This window comes from Plecotus auritus, assembly GCF_963455305.1.
Source record: "Plecotus auritus genome assembly, chromosome: 6".
Taxonomy (NCBI): Eukaryota; Metazoa; Chordata; class Mammalia; order Chiroptera; family Vespertilionidae; genus Plecotus; species Plecotus auritus.
Window position 1 is genome coordinate 79480392 of NC_137773.1, and position 18315 is coordinate 79498706.

The window sequence follows — 18315 nt, forward strand, 5'->3', positions numbered from 1 at the left end:
TACGATAAGGGCTCATTGTGAAGCTCCACTTGAGGAAACTCCAGCACTCTTGTGACATACTAGCATTTGAAACAATAGTGGTCATAATGTGGAACAAACACTTCTGCCTCACTCATTCATTCAACAAACATATATTGAGTGCCTATGAGGTGCCAGGCACTTCTGGAGAGCGTGAACATTTCCACATGAAGACATTCCAACCTCAATCACATATGCTTCCCCTTGAAAATAAGGGATGATGTGTTAATGGTATGTTAAAAAAAGAAATCTCAAAAAAACCCGTCTGATAATCCCTCCCTATGAAGACTCTACTTGCTGCAGGAGAAGAGATGGAAAAATCATAAATGGAATTAACGTGGGGATCTATTTTATGTACTTTGAGAACCTAGCATCCTATTGTTTTAACTTTTACAAAGTATTTAAAATCAGGCAAGATTAAGTGGTCCTGTGAGAGAAAATACGCATTGCAATGTGGGAAGGAGCCATGAGAAGGTGGAATGATTTATGTTCACAGGCCACCTAAGCTTTCCAGATGGCCCCATATTTGTCATTCAGCACCCCATTCGGCATCATTCCCCACCCACTCATGCACCACAATCACACGGCCATATAGTGGGTACCAAGGAATGTCTAAAACCGAGTCAGATGATCAAAGTGAATCCATCTCAGCCCAGAAACATTCTGCCTGTCCCTGTTGGAAAAATAAGATGCTCTATTTAGTCCAATCAAGCAAATAGGAAGTTGTCAGAATTGCTTGACCTCTAACTGGAACGGTGATAGGTCTGGCTTTCCTCGGCACTTGTCGACTGCAGCATATAGAAGGTCACTCTCCTTCCTGCATGCCACTCCATAATAAAGAGGCAGCTAAACTGGAGCAGGGTAGAGGAAAGCCATGTAACTAAATCATGTCACCTACAAATGGCTGAATACAGAAGGTACGTTTCTCAAATATGTGAAACGCTGCCACATATTGGAATTCTATTTTTTTTCAGTATGACTCCAGAAGGTAAAGGGGGGATCAGCAGATGAAATAGGAAGAAAGATCACAGCATCCCAGTTCAATAGAATAACTTACCAAAGATAGCATGGGTCAGCCAGCCTGTGAAAAAGCAAGCTCTCTATTGTGAAAACCAAGACAGTCACTTGATACAGATTCTGCAAAGGAGACAAAGGATCAGAAAAGTGATTTCGCTAGATAACATTTAAGTTATCATACCACCAAATATGAGAGTCCATTTTAAAAAGTGCATAACACATACATCTAAAGAGAATTTTTTAATGCACTCATCAGACAATGACCTGAGTAACAAATGGTGGCTCTCGTTACATTTTCTCTCTAACTAAACTGCTCGCTCTACTTCTAGCCAGCAGTGAGACTTGCTTATTCAAATCTCCTGGCTCCAAACACCCCTGGTATAACTCTTAGTGGGAAATAAAATGGGAGAGAGGATAGAGAGCAAGCCACAAATATGGACAATCTACATCCTTAAAAAATCGGTCAGAAATAATTAAGAATTGGGTAAAATAAAACAGGGGGAGGCTGCTTCTGTTAGAATCTGAACAAGAACAAATATATATACAGGGTGGGGCAGAAGTAGGTTTACAGTTGTGAGTATGTGAAACACAGAGTTTATTCTTGTATTATTATCTATTAATTATTGTGGGGTTTTTTTCATATGAACAACTGTAAGCCTACTTTTGCCCCACCCTATAATGAAATATGCCAAATCTTGTTTCAAATCCAGCTTCAAATGGGTATTAACTAAATAATTTTCATCGTGCTAAAGGGAACAAAGTGAGGCTTAGATATGGGCTTAATTGAAGGCAAGGTCCTAACATTGGGCAGGAGCTCAGCAAATGTTTGTTGAATGAATGACTCACTCTGTGAAGCCATCAAGCTTGGTCTTGCATCACAGAGCCAGGGGCTAACTGAAATCTAGGACCTTGGGAGCAAGAGATGATACACCCCACAAAGGGCAAACTTGGCAAGTAGAATGTACCGATGTATATGCTGAAATCAGAAGTTGTGGTACCCTATCCTTCACTGGCTAGTGATGGTAAAACCCAGAGCTAAGAGAGGTCACGTTAATGCTGGTTTTGTAACACATACTGCCATTTGATCACTTTCCTGGACAATTCAACTCTCAATATCAAATGAACTTCATGAAATTAATAATTTCAGCTCCTCATTAAGATTCTTCATAATATACACCAAACTACGATCAGAGACAAACTGTTTCTTCAAAAACAGTATATTTTCAAAATGTGTAAGTTCAAATGCAAACAGTACATCATAAGAAAAAGGAAAGCATTTATATACTTCAGCATTTTATTTTAGTGTCCCAAATAGTATTTTAAATAGCATTAAAATTAAGTGCTAGGAAGAAAAGGGTTAAAATTGATTTATCATTTGATGTCAATGTGGTTCCTTTGCCAAAGTATTTCTATTAAAGGCAGACTCTATATGCATTTTATCTCCTGGTCTTAATTTGTGTTTTGCTATACTCGACAATTTTAATGCCAAGAGTAAGAAACTAAGTGAGAAAGGGAATGTACTGGTCTGAACCTAGAGAGTTGATCTAATTGAACTGAAAAAATTAAACCCCTTCTCCATCTGTTCAGTACACCTGCTGATGGAGCACCACCACAGGTAGGGAGGAGATCCATCAGAGAGCACATATAAATAGAATTTTATTTCATCTGCTAAAAGCTTGGCAGCCAAAGTGGGCGGGCTGCCGGCACTGGCAGCCAGGCAAGAGCTCTGAGCTGCTTTCATGTTTAGGTGAAAGGAGCGAGAAGACAAAAACCTAAACACACAAAAGGAAGTAAAATTTCTCAACAACTCATATGACAAAAAACCAAGTCATTAAGTTTGTTTAGAATGTGTCAGGCATTTCTGATGAGTGGTGGGGGAGACAAAGACCAGCCACACCCCCTCAGGAGGATCATACAGAAATCTGATGAAAAACAGACATGTCCACCCATCACTTATACAGCAAATTTTATATGTTCCAACTTCCCTTGTGGCAATTATAAAATTAAATCAAAAGTGAGGAGGGCACTAATGACATGTCATATCTTTCTAGGGATGAGGTCACTGGAAATCCTAAATGTACCAAAATGTAAATCTGAATAAAATGTATTCATGGGAAAGAGAAACCAGCGGGCCCAATCCATACACCATCAGAAGTAGCATGAATGGCAAGAGGCATTTGGGTTCCTCCTTCAAAGTGTAAGTCGGAGGCAGGAACTCCTCCTCACATGCCGATCAGCCTCTGGAATGACACTCACACCTTGAGGGAGAGCAGCCAACAGCTGTCAGGGTGAATAAACCAGCAGCAAGGGAAATGACAAAAGGATCTTGCTCTTTGAGCAAAATTGAAACCAAGGGACATCTCAAGATAGGCCTGATGTGAATATTTGGATCAGATACTTAAGAGCAAAATGTTAAAGAAGGAGAGGAAGGAGTTGAGGGAGGGAGAAAAGGAATGTGTTTATTCCACTGGGGGAAGTGTAGGCTTAGGGAAAACTTCTGATGCCCTTCAAGAACATTAAGGATATTATCAAGAAGATAATGATCTGCTATTCCATCGCCACCAAGGACAACAAGAGAAATGGGATTGAACTGTGGCAAGGGAACACTGGGTTAAATACAAGGAAGAATTTCCTGACAGCAAAGGTTATTAAACACTGAAAAGGGAAACTAGAGGAGTTTAGGAATGCTCTCTGGGGGTCTTTAAAAAAGCAGAATAGTTTGGCAACTGTCTGGGGGCGATTTAGGTGCAGCTCTGCCCGCTCCTCTGGCCTTCATCAGCGCTCTAATTCATCCCTCGGTCCGGACAAGACACATTCACCACAGTAAACTACTGTCACACTCTGTTCAATAATGAGCTCTCTGAAGAAGAATAAGCATTAAGAAAATGGCAAAAGCTCTCTTGAAAGTAAAACTCATTTTTCTTTATTTAAACTGCATGTTAGGTTTTTGTGGTTTTCTTTTTCTTTTTTCCTAACACATCCAGAAATAACCAAACAAAGCTCATCTCCTCTGATCTGTTATTCCAAAGAATTCAAAGGAGTCTGGGTGGAAGATTAAGTGTGGGGAATGTTCTGAGTCAGAGACACCCAGAATAATTCATTACATACCTCTTTGCTAGGTGCTGTTTAGCATAGGAAACCACTGCCCAGCGATTCTAGAATTTGCTTCTCAGGAAGCTAAGAAAGGAGATTCCCATTGGTTTGGCTACTAGGAGGCAGACTAAATGACATCTAAGATTCTAAAATTCTAGAGCCTTTGTTTATTTTATGACTGTATACTTGGTATTATATTTAAAAAATCGAATACTGAAAATATTGGGGGAAACACTTGGCAAAGTATGTAATTGTCTAACCACTATGCTATACATCTGAAACTAATACAAAACAACATTAAATGTAAACTGTAATTGAAAAATAAAAAATTTTAAAACCCAGAATGCTCAACACTGATTTCAAAGAAAATACTTGAATTGAAGATTTCTATAAGTAGATAAAAAACCTATTATCTAAAATTTCCATATAAAAATCTGTAATATTTAGTCCTAGTGATTTGACTAATACTAAATGTAGTAGGAGAATAAATATTTTAAACTAAAAAAAAAAATCAGAAGAGTCTCACATCCCAAAAAGTCCATTTCTCTAAATACATGAATTTTTATTCTCCCTCTATGTCAAAAGGAGAAAAGAGGCTTTTTTGTTGTAGATAATCCTCACCTGAGGACATTTTTTCATTGATTTTTCAGAGAGTGGAAGGGAGGGAAGGCGCAGAGAGAGAGAAACATTGATGAGAGAGAGACAAATCGATTGGCTGCATGTTTCCTGAGCAGGGCCAGGGATCCAGCCTGCAATCAAGGTATGTGCTCTTGACTGGAATCGAAACCAGGACCCTTCAGTCCGCAGGCTGATGCTCTATCCACTGAGCAAAACTGGCTAGGGTGAAAGGAAGCTTTTGAAACCAGGATCCTCTTTCCCTGTCATATATGTCATTACACTTTGAATTTTCTTGTTTGTGACCTTTCTTCACCATTATTCTATTAGCTCCATGAAGGCAGAGGGTGTTTATGTTTTGTCCATCACTGTATCCACATCACATAACTTCCGTAGACACTCAGATATTTTTTTAAATGATGGATTGAATGATTGAATGAATGAATGAAGGGCAAGGATTTACCTAAGTACACAGTCCCAAGTGGTATATGGAAGGGACTGTTATAGTATAGCAATTTGTTCTCCTCCCAATGACCCATCACAGAGTGAACAAATGCCAAATAATGAAATGAACAAGGTATTTGGAGGCAGAAGACTTCATTTTAGCCCTAGTGTTGTCACCAATTAAGCCAGGTACTTCATCTCTCTGAGCCTCAATTTTCTCACCTGAAATGTGTGTGTGTGTGTGTCTTTGTGTGTGTGTGTGTGTGTGTGTGTGTGTGAGAGAGAGAGAGAGAGAGAGAGACAAAGAGAGAGAGTTGCAGTAACTTAAGGACAGAGAAAACAGTTTGTAATTAAACAGATGATAGTCAGATTTCCACATATTTTTTATTAAAGTTTTTCATAAAATGTTTAAATAGTGGAGGAGTGGTACAGAGATAATAACTGGTGCCAAATGCTGATTCCAGGGAAAAATTCAGTAAATGAAAGAAGGAAGAATTATAAAGCTCAGCCAATGAGAAGATACTTAGTTGGTTTACTTCTATGCTGTTGGGAGGTTCATTCACTGCACATAAATAGCAAACAAGTATAGTAAGACAAACATGCACTGAGCGAAGCAGGGGCCACTGCCCTTAAGAGGGGAAAATCTGCAAAATCCAGACCAGGAGGCTTGCCCTATAGATTTGGCTTTACAAGTCTAGTCTTCTATTGGTTATGACTTTCTACCTAGAACTTTACCCTTGGTCGTGGCAAACTGCCATGAGAGGCAGTGGTGGGCTGAACAACCCAGTTTCCTATCGGTATAGTGGAGAGAGCATACTTTCACACTCAGATTTTAAAATAGATACCATATAATTATTAAAGCAGTTACACATAAATAGTAACTAGCAGGCAAAGGAGAGGGAGGGCTGCATGCACACCAGGCATCTGCCACCAGTCCTCCTGGTTTCTGTACCTTCTGTGTGTTCTTTGGTTTTGCAAAAAGATTTGGGAGATTAGGTGGGTTTTGTTTAGGCAGGACAGCTGAGGAAAGTTGGTGAATAAGTGCTACTTGATTGCACAACAAAAGATATACAAGGAGCCTCAGCCACAACTCAATTCCACTTGCCCCAACAGTTTGAAATTCTCAATTAAGTTATTTTGTTAGCAAGGAGACTGGTTAGGAAAAGGAGAAAATGCTTATTGCACTGAGATTATTCACTGTATAGAAATCACTGTAATCAGATCAACAGAACATTCTTTCCAAGGGCCCAAGAATTCCTTTTTGGTATCACTGCTGACATATTGGGAATGTGCCCATGTTATTGGTATGCTACATGAGGCTCTGCAAATAAAATAAGACTTAACAGTAGTCATTAATTCAGTAAGTAGGGCTCAGGAACTAGGAATCTAACAAAGATTTCAGTTGACCAAAAGTCTATATGGAAAATAAAAAACTTTATCCACTAAATATTAATTAAGAAGGAAAATTCTGGTGCATTCAAAGAAATATTAGTCCCATTAACCCTCTCTGCCACATCCAAAAGCATGTATCGTAAGTATTACCACAAAAATAAATCATCTTTGAAAATGAAAACTGGAAGCATTCCAATTTTCCAAACACATACCATAGTTTATTTCAAAAATCGCTACAAGGAAAATGAAAAACAAACCAAAGATTGAGAAGATATTTTCAATCCACATAATAAAGGCTTGGTATTTAAAATATACTACAGCCCTAACCGGTTTGGCTCAGTGGATAGAGTATCGGCCTGCGGACTGAAAGGTCCCAGGTTCGATTCCGGTCAAGGGCATGTACCTTGGTTGTGGACACATCCCCAGTAGGAGGTGTGCAGGAAGCAGCTGATCGATGTTTCTCTCTCCCTTCCTCTCTGTAAAAAAAAAAAAAATCAATAAAATATATTTTTTAAATAAAATATATTACAAATTAATAAGAATAAGACAACCCAAAAGAAAAATGTGCAAAGGATATGAATAGACAACATAGAGAAAACAAAATCGAAGTTGCCAATATAAAAAGATGCTGGATCTCACTAAGTAATCAGGTACACAAAAATAACAGCAAAATATTTATTGTCCACCAGATTCACAAAATTTTCAAAGTCTAATATACCAAGTATTGGTGAAGATGTGGAAGATGCAGAGATAATGAGAACTTTGATGAGAACTTTCACATCCCTAGTGCAGGAATGGTAACTGGTACAGATGCTTTGAGGAATAATTTGGCATTGTTGAGTAAAGTTGACATATTTGGTAACTCAGCTCCATTTCTAGGTAATTCCCCTGGAGATCACAATATATGTATAGAAAACATGTAAGTTGGCCATTATAGCATGGTTAGCACAAGGCAAAAAAAACAACAGAAGAATAGATATATTAAAATGAAATATTCTGCAACATTAGCCCTACATGTTATTAATGGGAAAAACAGAAACCTGGCACAGGCTTTTAACTCTTTTTAAAAACAAATTTTCTAAACTAATAAAGTAGAAAATATAATCTTGTTTCTTCACTTAAAATCTTTTCTTCTATGTGCTAATGGTAAACATATACTAACCTTAGGAAAGCTAGTGATTTAGAGAGGGCTCAGTCCCTAATTTGAGAATTTAACTCACAATAAATAAGTAGTTAAACACAAATAGCACCCAACAGTACAAGATAAATTTAAGGAATACACAGCTCAGAAAGTGTTCAGGTTATTTCACTAACTGCAAAACTAAAAATAACAGTGCTGCCGAAAAGGAGCCTGAACTTCACCCCCACCCAGCAGTAATATAAAGGCTAATAGGGAGCCTGAACTTCCACCAGCACCTTGAAATAATGAGAGAGTACCCCCCTTTTCCATGCTGGTATGTTCTCAGAGGAGGGCTGTTAAGATAGAAGTTTTAGATAAGACCCAGAGTCTCAAAACATAATAACCAAAATGTCCAGGATATAATCAAAATCACTTGTCATACCAAGGACAAGGAAAAGCACAACTTGAACGAGAAAAGACAATCAGCTAATGACAACACTAAGATGACACAGATGCTAGAATTATCTGGCAAAGGTTTTAAAGCATTCATCATAAAAAAAGTCTCAACAACCAATTATGAACACACATGAAACAAATGAAAAATATAAAGTCTCAGCAAAGAAATAACAGATAAAATACAATAGCTGAAATTAAAACTCACTAACTAGAAAGTAAACAACAAAGGAAAAAAATCAGGGAACCTGACACAGGAACAATAGAAATTACCCAATCTGAACAATAAGAAAAAATTTTAAATAATCAGTGTCAAGAACCTGTAGCACTATACAAAAGATCTATCATTCATGTCATCCAAGTTCTGGAAGGAAACGAGAAAGGGGGTAGGCCTAAAAAAGTACTCAAATTATGGCTGAACATTTTGCAAATTTGGCAAAAGACATAAACCTACATATTCAAGAAGCTGACTGAATCCCAGAATAAAACCAAAGAAATCCATGCCAAGATACATCATAAACTCTTTGAAAACTAAAGACAAAGATTTTGAAATTAATGAGAGAGAAACATTTTACCTACAAAGGGAAAAAATAGTTTGAATGACAGCAGGTTTCTCTTCAGAAACCACAGAGGCAGAAGGAAGTGGCACAACATTTTTCAAATGCTTAAAAAAAAAGAACTGTCAGCCCAGAATTCTACATCCAGCAAAAATATCCTTCTGGAAAAAGGGAAATCTAGGCATTCTCAGATGAAGGAAAACTAAGAGGCATGTGACCATTAGACCTACCCTAAAAGAAGAGCTAAAGCAATCACTCCAAACCAGAAATGGTAAAAATGCTTAAAAAAAACAAAAAAAAAAACACTTGGTGTTATAAATGAAATGTGACTATTATATTAGACTAGAGGCCTGGTGCACAAAATTCGTGCATGGGAGGTGGGGGGGGTGTCCCTCAAGCCCAGCCTGCACCCTCTCCAATCTGGGACCCCTCGAGGGATGTCCGACTGCCCGTTTAGGCCCGGTGGGATGGGGCCTAAACGGGCAGTCAGAAATCCCTCTCACAATCCAGGACTGCTGGCTCCCAACTGCTTGCCTGCCTGCCTTCCTAATTGCCCCTAACCGCTTCTGCCTGCCAGCCTGATCACCCCCCTAACCACTCCCCTGCCAGCCTGATTGATGCCTAACTGCTCCCCTGCCAGCCTGTTTTCCCCTAACTGCCCTCCCCTGCAGGCCTGATCCCCCCCCAACTGCTCTCCCCTGCAGGCCTGGGTCCCTCCCAACTGCCTTTCCCTGCAGGCCTGGTCGCCCCCAACTTCCCTCCTCTGCCGGCCTGGTCACCCCTAACTGCCCTCCCCTGCAGGCTTGATCCCCCCCAACTGCCCTCCCTTGCAGGCCTGGTCCCTCCCAACTGCCCTCCCCTGCTGGCCTGATTGCCCACAACCGCCCTCCCTTGCAGGCCTGGTTCCTCCCAACTGCCCTCCCTTGCTGGCCATCTTGTGGTGACCATCTTGTGTCCACATGGGGGCAGCCATCTTGTGTGTTGGAATGATGGTCAATCTGCATATTACTCTTTTATTAGATAGGAAAGAGGCCTGGTGCACGGGTGGGGACCAGCTGGTTTGCCCTGAAGAGTGTCCCAGATCAGGGTGGGGGTTCCCTTGGGGCATGGGGCAGCCTGGGCAAGGGGCCTGTGGCGGTTTGCAGGCCGGCCACGCCCCCTGGCAACCCAAGCGGAGGCCCTGGTATCTGGGGTTTATTTATCTTCTACAATTGAAACTTTGTAGCCTGAAGCGGAGCCAAGCCTTCTGCTTGCTCCGCGGCAGCAGTCGTTTCTGTTGGGATTTATGTATCTTCTATAATTGAAACTTTGTAGCCTTAAGCAGAGGCCTGGGCCAGCCAGGGTGTGAGGAAAGCTTGGCTTCCTCCATCGCCGGGGGCAACCCTAGCCTCCTGCTCTTTCCAGCTCCGTGGCTGCCGCCATTTCTGTTTGGATTTATTTATCTTCTATTATTGAAACTTTGTAGCCTTGAGTGGAGGCCTAGGCCAGCAAGGGCAGGCGGAAAGCTTGGCTTCCTCCATTGCCGGGGAAACCCAAGCCTCCCTCCTCCTCTCTGTGGCCATAGCCATCTTGGTTGGGTTTATTTGCATATTCGCTCCTGATTGGCTTGTGGGCGTGGCTTGTGGTGTAGCGGAGTGATGGTTAATTTGCATATTACTCTTTTATTAGATAGGACTAGAGATCCAGTGCACAAAATTCGTGCACAGGCAGGGTCCCTAGGCCTGGCTGGCAATCAGGGCCGATCTGTGGGGTGACTGGCAGTGCAATCGGGGGGCTCCCGCTGGCACCCACCTTGGCCGGCCTGGTGCTGCCCACTCACTGGCCCCACACTCCACTGCCGCTGCCGGTCACCTCCCTCTGTGGGGCAACCAGCAGGGTGATCAGGGGGTCCCCACTGGCACCCGCCTTGGAGGCGACCAGCAGGGGCAGCTCCTGTGTTGAGCATCTACCCCCTGGTGGTCAGTGCGCATCATAGTGACAGTCCACTGGTTGTTCTGCTGTTCAGTTGATTTGCATATTATTAGGCTTTTATTATATAGGATAATGCATAAATAGTATTTTGCCCTAATTAACTTGCAAAACTCTATTCTATAAAATCATTTAGAGATAACAAATGTGGTGTTTGAGTTATTTCCACAAAAAGATAGACATAACAAGCTCTTTATCAGGTCTATTACCTCCTATCTATTCCACCACTATCTATGCCAGAAAGTCAAAGTCAACTTACATCATTTTAGCTTACAACATGTTTTTTTTTTTTAATGTAACCTGCTATAGTGCTAATACTGCCTATTGATCCAGCAATTCTACTTCTGAGTATATGCCCAAAAGAACTGAAAGCAAAGATTCATACAGATATCTGTATCCTCATCTAAAAGCAGCATTATCCACAACAGCCAAAAGGGAAAACAACCCAAGTATCCATGAACAGACAAAGAGGTAAACAAAATGTGATACGTACATACAATTCAGCCTTAAAAAATAAGGAACTTCTGATGCATGCTTCAACATGGATGGACCTGAGGACATGATTCCACTTAAATGAGGTACATAGAGTAGTCTAATTCATAGAGACAGAAAGTAGAATGGTGGTTGCCAGAGACTAGGGAGAGAGGGAATGGGAAGTTGTTGTTTAATGGGTAGAGAGTTTAAGTTTGCAAGATGAAAAGATTTCTGTGGATGAATGATAGTGACGATGGTGCTGACAGCACAAAGATTTCTGTGGAAGGATGATGGTGATGACTGCCATTGAACTACACACTTATAAATGGTTAAGATGTTAAATTTTGTTATGTATTTTTGCCACTATTTTGTTGTTTAATTAAAAAATAATATCTACCATTTACTGAATACTTACCTATGTACCAGGCACTATGCTAAGAGCTTTGCATATATTTCCTTATTTCTCCTCCAAAGGACCTTTGAGGAAGAAAGGATGATCTCTGTTTAACAAGTTAAAAGTGGAGTCAAAATTCAAACTGAGGTTGGTGAAGCTCTGAATCCCATTCTATCTACCCTATGGTGGTAAGGACTATTTCTTTCAAAAGCACTAGAATAAAGCACTCCTGAGCCTCTAACCACAATATGAACCAAGTTTCATGTAAGGGAAAATAACTTACAGACAATAATGGCAAAAGAAATCTAAAAGGCACTGATATATGAGATGAAAAGGATGGCATCACTACAGAAGGTTCAAATTCTTCAAAGCCTAAACCAAAATGTTTTTCACATCCTAGGGGTAAGAGATTCTTAGCTATGAAACAAAAAATTTTCATTCTTATAACACTGTGGAACAAAGAATACAAACAGGTGACTTTTTTCCTTTTCTATAGTTGCTTTTAGAGAAATAATATGACCTAGGCACAACCAATGACCAAACTAAGTCATGCCTTGCAGTGGTGCTATTTGTCACAATCTGTTAGGTTACAGAATATATTCCTAACTTCAGTAGTCTCTGAACCTTTTCTTTCACTTTACCAAAATTTCTACACACTCACCTCTCCCTGTTTCACCGTGTTCTCTGGAACTCTTCCAATAACATCTCCTAACCCTGCCCAGACGCCAGGATCACATACTGGAATGCTACCCCTCTCCTGCCCCAGACCCTTTGACCTTCTTCCATTGCTACTATTCCACTTCCAAGCCTAGATTCACCCCATGCCACTCTCTCCAGGACCACCACTCACACCCATAGTGAGTTTTTACTCTCTTCTAGCAGACCAAGGCACAGGGCTTAGATAATAAAGTAGGGACTGAATTTCAGCCCCCACACCTCCTTGCTACACAGTTGTATACAATGATCCTGACTCTGCCCCTCCCTCTATTGGTTCTCAGAACACCTCTGGGAAAAGACTAGAAAGATGCTGATCAACACAAACTGGCCTTAGCAATCCCACATAATGCCTTATCACACTCTTAATGCTGGCTGCTTCTGATATTCCAGTCTAACCGCAACATCCCACATTTATCTTCACTCTCAGTGAAGTTATTACTAGGACTGAAGCCGGCTATGGGACAGTACCCTCAGCTCTCCACAATTTTCCCTCACTTCCTCTCTCCCTCTCCCTATTTTACTCTTCTCTCAATCCCCTCAGCTTCTTCCCATGCTGATAAAAAAGACTTTAAACTTGCTGGACAATCAGTTTGTCTGGTCCATGCTTTAGACCACACCACAAGGCCTAAGACACAGTTCTGGGATCCTTTGGGGAAACTGGGAGAGGGAGAATTCAAGACAATGAAGAGCCAGCTGGGAGGGAATGGGTGCTCAAGTCCTTATTTTATACTGTCTCCAGTGGCTACCTGGAGGGATTCTAATTTGGTCACAAAGAATGTGGCCCTACTCTGCACTCTATCTAAGCCCATAACCAGCAACACAAACTCAAGATAAAAGCAAGCACGATGCTTTTTGTCTCTCAACCATGAGGGGAAAAATTATTTTAATCAAATAAGATCCAAGATGTTAACAGCTGGTTCATAACTTGGTTTATTCCTTCAAAGAAGCTTTATGGGGTGGCCATTATGTACCAGTTCCTGTGCCAGGCATTGTTGCTAGTATCAAATGAGGTATCAGGTAAACTGTAATTTATCAGTTATTCTTATCCTTCTTTCTGCAACCCCCAATTATACTATGAATTCCTTATGGGCAGAAATTATATCCTAATATCCCCTACATCCGGCATAGTGCCTGGCACAAAGCAGGCCTTCTGGGAATATTTAATTACTTCAGCAGTCCATACCTACAGCTGAAATATTTCCCATCTTCATTACCATTGATCACCAGCCCTGACACGGGCCTTGGCCACTACAACAGCTTCCAAGCTCATCTCCCTGGCTCATGTGATTTTTATCTCCTCTTCAGGATCTGAACCTATATCTTCTTTTTATATTAAAGAAAAACTGCATGGAATAAACAAGTTAAATGCTCATTTACATCTAGAGTCAAAAGCTATATTTTGCCTATGAGTCTTCATGTTAGTGAACAAAGCTAAAAAAAAAAAAAAAATGAAACAAAACATTAGAGTTTACTGAAAGTGAACTGATTGGTCCACTTAAAATACGCCACCCCTAGCAAACTTACTTTCTGAGGGCCACGCTTGCTGGCTTACAAGTATGGGGTTGGCCTCTTCTTCCTTTTACCCACAAAAGTAAACAAAAGAAAGGAAAAAATTCCTCATAAACAGGCCATTGTTTTTTACATTACAGCCATATCTTTGAAGGTTCAATGACACCTACTTTGACATATGTAAAATCTAGAATGTGAGCAGTGGTTCAGTCTTCCCTGTGTAATTTCTTCCTCACACCATTTGAATTGCTTATTTTACACATCTGTGAGAAGACTTGAACTACTGGAGATTTTTGGCCAATAAAACACAGCAACCTAAATAATGATTAACAAAATCTTATAGCTGTAAGGGCTACAACTAATTGCCTGATTTTTCATAGTAACATTCTATAATACATATGTTGTGCAATAAAAGTTAACATACTTTAACCTATTGAAATAAATCTCATTACAATAGTGTTCTTTCCTATCTAGGATTTTGTACATCTATTTTAAATCCATTCTATCTGCCATCCATGTATGAGGCATCCTTCCCTGTTACCCAAAATAACTTTATCAATAAAATATTAGCATACTTAAATGGGTACTCAATAAACATTTGTTTAAATGAATAAATGAGTGAATAATTACAAAATGCTAGACTAAGGCCCCCTGAGAGGTTTGCATTAGTTTACAGAATTGTGTGTTCGTATGTTCAGGTATATACATCTAAATGAGACTTAATAATAGGCATCAAGTAGAAGTTAACTATTAATCCATTTCTGTCTTAATAATTCTACTTCAAAATATACACAAAAAAACGTGCTGAGATAGAGTTCATCTACAATCATACCACTAGTATTTATATACTTTAAAATAAGATTTGAAATGTTAATACTAATATGAAATATTAATAACCTATGTCAATGTGTTTGTAAAATAAAAGGGCTAAAAGTAAAGAAGAATGCATTATGTTAAACCTAAATGTATGCTTGAAAATGTAATCAACACAATTTCTTGAACATACCTTTAAAAAAAGGTTGTACAAAAGAGTGGCTGTTATACCCAGTTAACAAGGAGCATCTTAATATGGGACCTTTTTCATTTTAAGTTATGTAACAAGTAGGCCAGAGAGAATATATTGGTAAAAAACTTTGTTGGGTATTACAGTTAATATTTATTATTAAATCTTAAATCCAATAAACACTATACATGTAGCTTTACCAGTACAAAAAAAATTAAAGATTTCTAAAGGTATGTTCTGACATCTGTGTTTTTATATTCACTTACTTTTTATTATAGTGTTAGAAAATAATTAGACATAAAATAGTCTGGATAAAAAATAAGTTTGCTCTTACTGAATTCGCTACAAAGAAGTTAGGAAATAAGCTAGCAAATAATTCCAACTTTAAGGGCAAATGGTCTTAAACAAACTAAAGAAGTTGCATATTTAGCAAACTTGTTTAAGAAGTAAATTAAAGTAAATAAAATCGGTAATAGGACGGTCAGTATTAAAATGTAGCTGTAATTTAACGTATTGAACTTCCTTGTTGCTTCACTTATTGTTGGGTTTTAGTACAGGCATGAATGATCCTGTGATCAGTTCAAAAATGAAGACAGTGGCCAGGCAAACACCTCCTTTCCAGTGCCTATCAGCACGTCTTTTATGTTTTGGCGTCCATCTTAGGAGTATCAGCGAGGTGGTGTATAAAGAAGCTTATAAAACAAAGGTCGTCATGTTGGCAACACACATGAACATTAAGTGATTTCATTTTATGGAAGATCAAAATGTTGATTAGCAAAAAAGTTGAAGTAAATAATTAAGCTTAACTATGCAAACACCTTTTTATATATATATTTACTATACTTGTATATTAAGTGCCATTGCTGATGTATCATTACAATACTATAAAAACCATTTCAGAATTTGATTATTCAAAGCGTGCAATAATATAAACAAAAAAAAAAATTGAGAAAGGATTAACAAATCCATGATTGCATACTCAAAACAAAAGCATAGATCCTGGAGCAGTCTTTTATATTGTCCAAAATGATTGGTACTTATGTGAATGTATACGATTTTCCTGTATTCTTTTAGTATATAAAATAAAAAGGAAATATAATATTACAGGAAATCATAACCTACTACAACTCAAACTCTCTTCTTTAGAAATAGAATATTTATAACAAAGAGGGTGGTCCACAAAAAACCGTGCCTTACAATTAATCTATCCTACAATAAGGCTGATTTTTAACAGCAGAACTATCACAATGTAATCATAACCAGGCCTAATAGGAAACATTTATTGTTAAAAAATTAGATATAAAGTATAAATGCAAATAAAATACTGGGTAATATTGAAAAGAAAATCGATGAACTTTTTAGTAGATTTTCCTTCTACTTAAAACATTTTGAGAGAGCCAAGCTATAGTAATCGTTTAATTATACAATCTAATGAGCTAAAAATAATGGAATTTTTCTCCAAGTATTTCAAACACAGCTCACTACTTCTTATCCAAAAGATTTAAACTTCTATTCTCTACCATTCCCAGCCATTTCTGCCAACATCATAAAAATTACCTTTTATCATTTCCTTCTCACAATGAGAATTCCCTAATCGCACACATCTTTTAGACATAGACACCTCCCCACCCACCTCCCCACCCACCTCCAAAAACTGGTTCAGAGCAAAGACACACACAAAAATAATGACCAAGCTCACATTTCTTGTTTGCCCTTCAAGCGAAGTCGGGTGTCTTCAGCTTGCCTTTCTGGTCTTCAGTGTTGTCACTCATTGCTGGGGGATGTAGTTTAGAACAGCATGAAGCAGCAGAAATAAAAGCTGTTGCTTTAAGAAAACGTTTCTTAAACACATGGATAAAACAACTTTTACTCTGACTTCCTGGCTAGGTTGCATGAAATCTTAGAAAGGCTTGAAAAGTGAATGTCTATAAATGGGAAAAAAATAAAATAAAATCTATAAACTTACGTTCTGAACACATTCCGAAGGATGTCTGATTGATTTGAGAGCAGGTTTGTATTGATGAACAAACTTTATTTTGTAGAAAATTAATATTCTCTCTAATTAGAAATTTGCCTTGCCATCTTCTATATTAATCCTGTCTCTCATGGTATAGTCATACATGCAAAAAATCAAGTACAGTATTTCCCAAATGCATGGACACTGTGGAAGCTTCATTTTGAAAAAGGCTTTTATTTCCCTAAATACTTGTGACCAAACGTCATTGAATGTACCAATACTTTCAAATAGCCCAAGAGACTTTAAAAACCTTCTAAGTTTGAAAACCAAAAAGTTCTGAGTTTTTCTGTACCCCAGGACGATTTTCTTTCCTGAAGCTCAAGCCGAGAAAGCAGACAAAAGAAGCTGATTTGACTGAGCTGTGCCAAGTCTTGCCTTTTTTTCTTTCCTCAGCTCTCCCTCTGCCTCTCTCTCTCCCTCTTTCTCTCTCTCACTCTTTGCTCCCAGTATGGCAACCTTCCGAGCAGTCTTGGCGGAGGTCCAGCCTGTGCCAGTCTGTCTGAATGCTTGTCTCCAAAAGATGTCCTTTGCGGATCAATTAATACATTTGAAAACAGGAAAATGTGGTACGGTACCGAAATCCTGGCACCAACAGCATCGACTTCTGCCAAATCACCTTACAGATTTCATGGTATCCTACCTTTCATCATCATTACTAACATGTTCCCGGAGCAATAATGGAATACTAGAAGCCATTCATTGTTTAGTAATAAGGAATCTGTTCCCTAGAAATGTCCATATGCAACATATGCACAACCTGCAGTAAATCAAAATTCTCCTCTGAGAAGAGATGTATGTAACTTTAATAAGCACCACATACTGTATTTCTTTTTATGAGACTTGCTTTCTCTTGCCCCGCTGCAAAGAATCATGGGAGAATAGAAAAGGAGGCATACAGATTAAAATTAAAACTCTATGCTCAAGTAAGTACTGCTTTACCCTATGGGAAAAGAGCATAGTTCTGACTGATCAGCAATTCCTAGTATTAAGGAAACTCTAATTTTATAAATTTAACCTATCCAAAATTTTACAAGAGGTAAAGGGGGGAATTCTTTTCTCAAAGCATAAATATCAATTAAAATGAAAAGAAAATACTTAGGATGGATTTAGTAAAATTAAGTATATTTTAATATTTGAATCTCAATTTTCAACATAGTCACTTGTTTGCTAAATTCATACTAGTAAAGTATAAATGCTGTTTATTTTTATTTGTAGCATGCACATCTTTTGAAGCAAACTAGCCGTTCTGTGCTTCACATATTTACCTGTCCTTTGCAGATCAACTAATAATTTGAAAACAGGAAACTGTGGTATGATATGCAAATCCTGGTACCAACATCATCAACGTCTGCAAATCATTTTCTGATATTTCACTTAAAAAAACATTTTTACCTTTGATGCTTGAAAATACAGCTAACCACACTCTATAATCACCATGGTTTCATAAAAAGAACCAGAATAACAGGTTATAGTCCTTGGCCCTGTCTTTCTAATGTATGTAACCTCAAGGTCTCAAATTACTTA

General features: G+C 38.7%; 1 protein-coding gene across 3 annotated transcripts in view; it reads right to left on the reverse strand.

Annotated features, from left to right (window-relative positions):
• The window catches only part of MSRA (methionine sulfoxide reductase A), a 411741-nt gene that overhangs the window by 348058 nt on the left and 45368 nt on the right, over window positions 1–18315 (reverse strand). Inside the window, exon 1 of one of the 3 annotated variants that reach the window (XM_080676196.1) lies at window positions 16741–17237. The exons of the other annotated variants lie outside the window; for them this stretch is intronic. Coding sequence (XP_080532322.1) covers window positions 16741–16753 — 13 coding nt within the window. The 5' untranslated portion in view covers window positions 16754–17237. Of the gene's footprint in view, window positions 1–16740; window positions 17238–18315 lie in introns of those variants that run through there. 3 annotated transcript variants of the gene reach the window in all.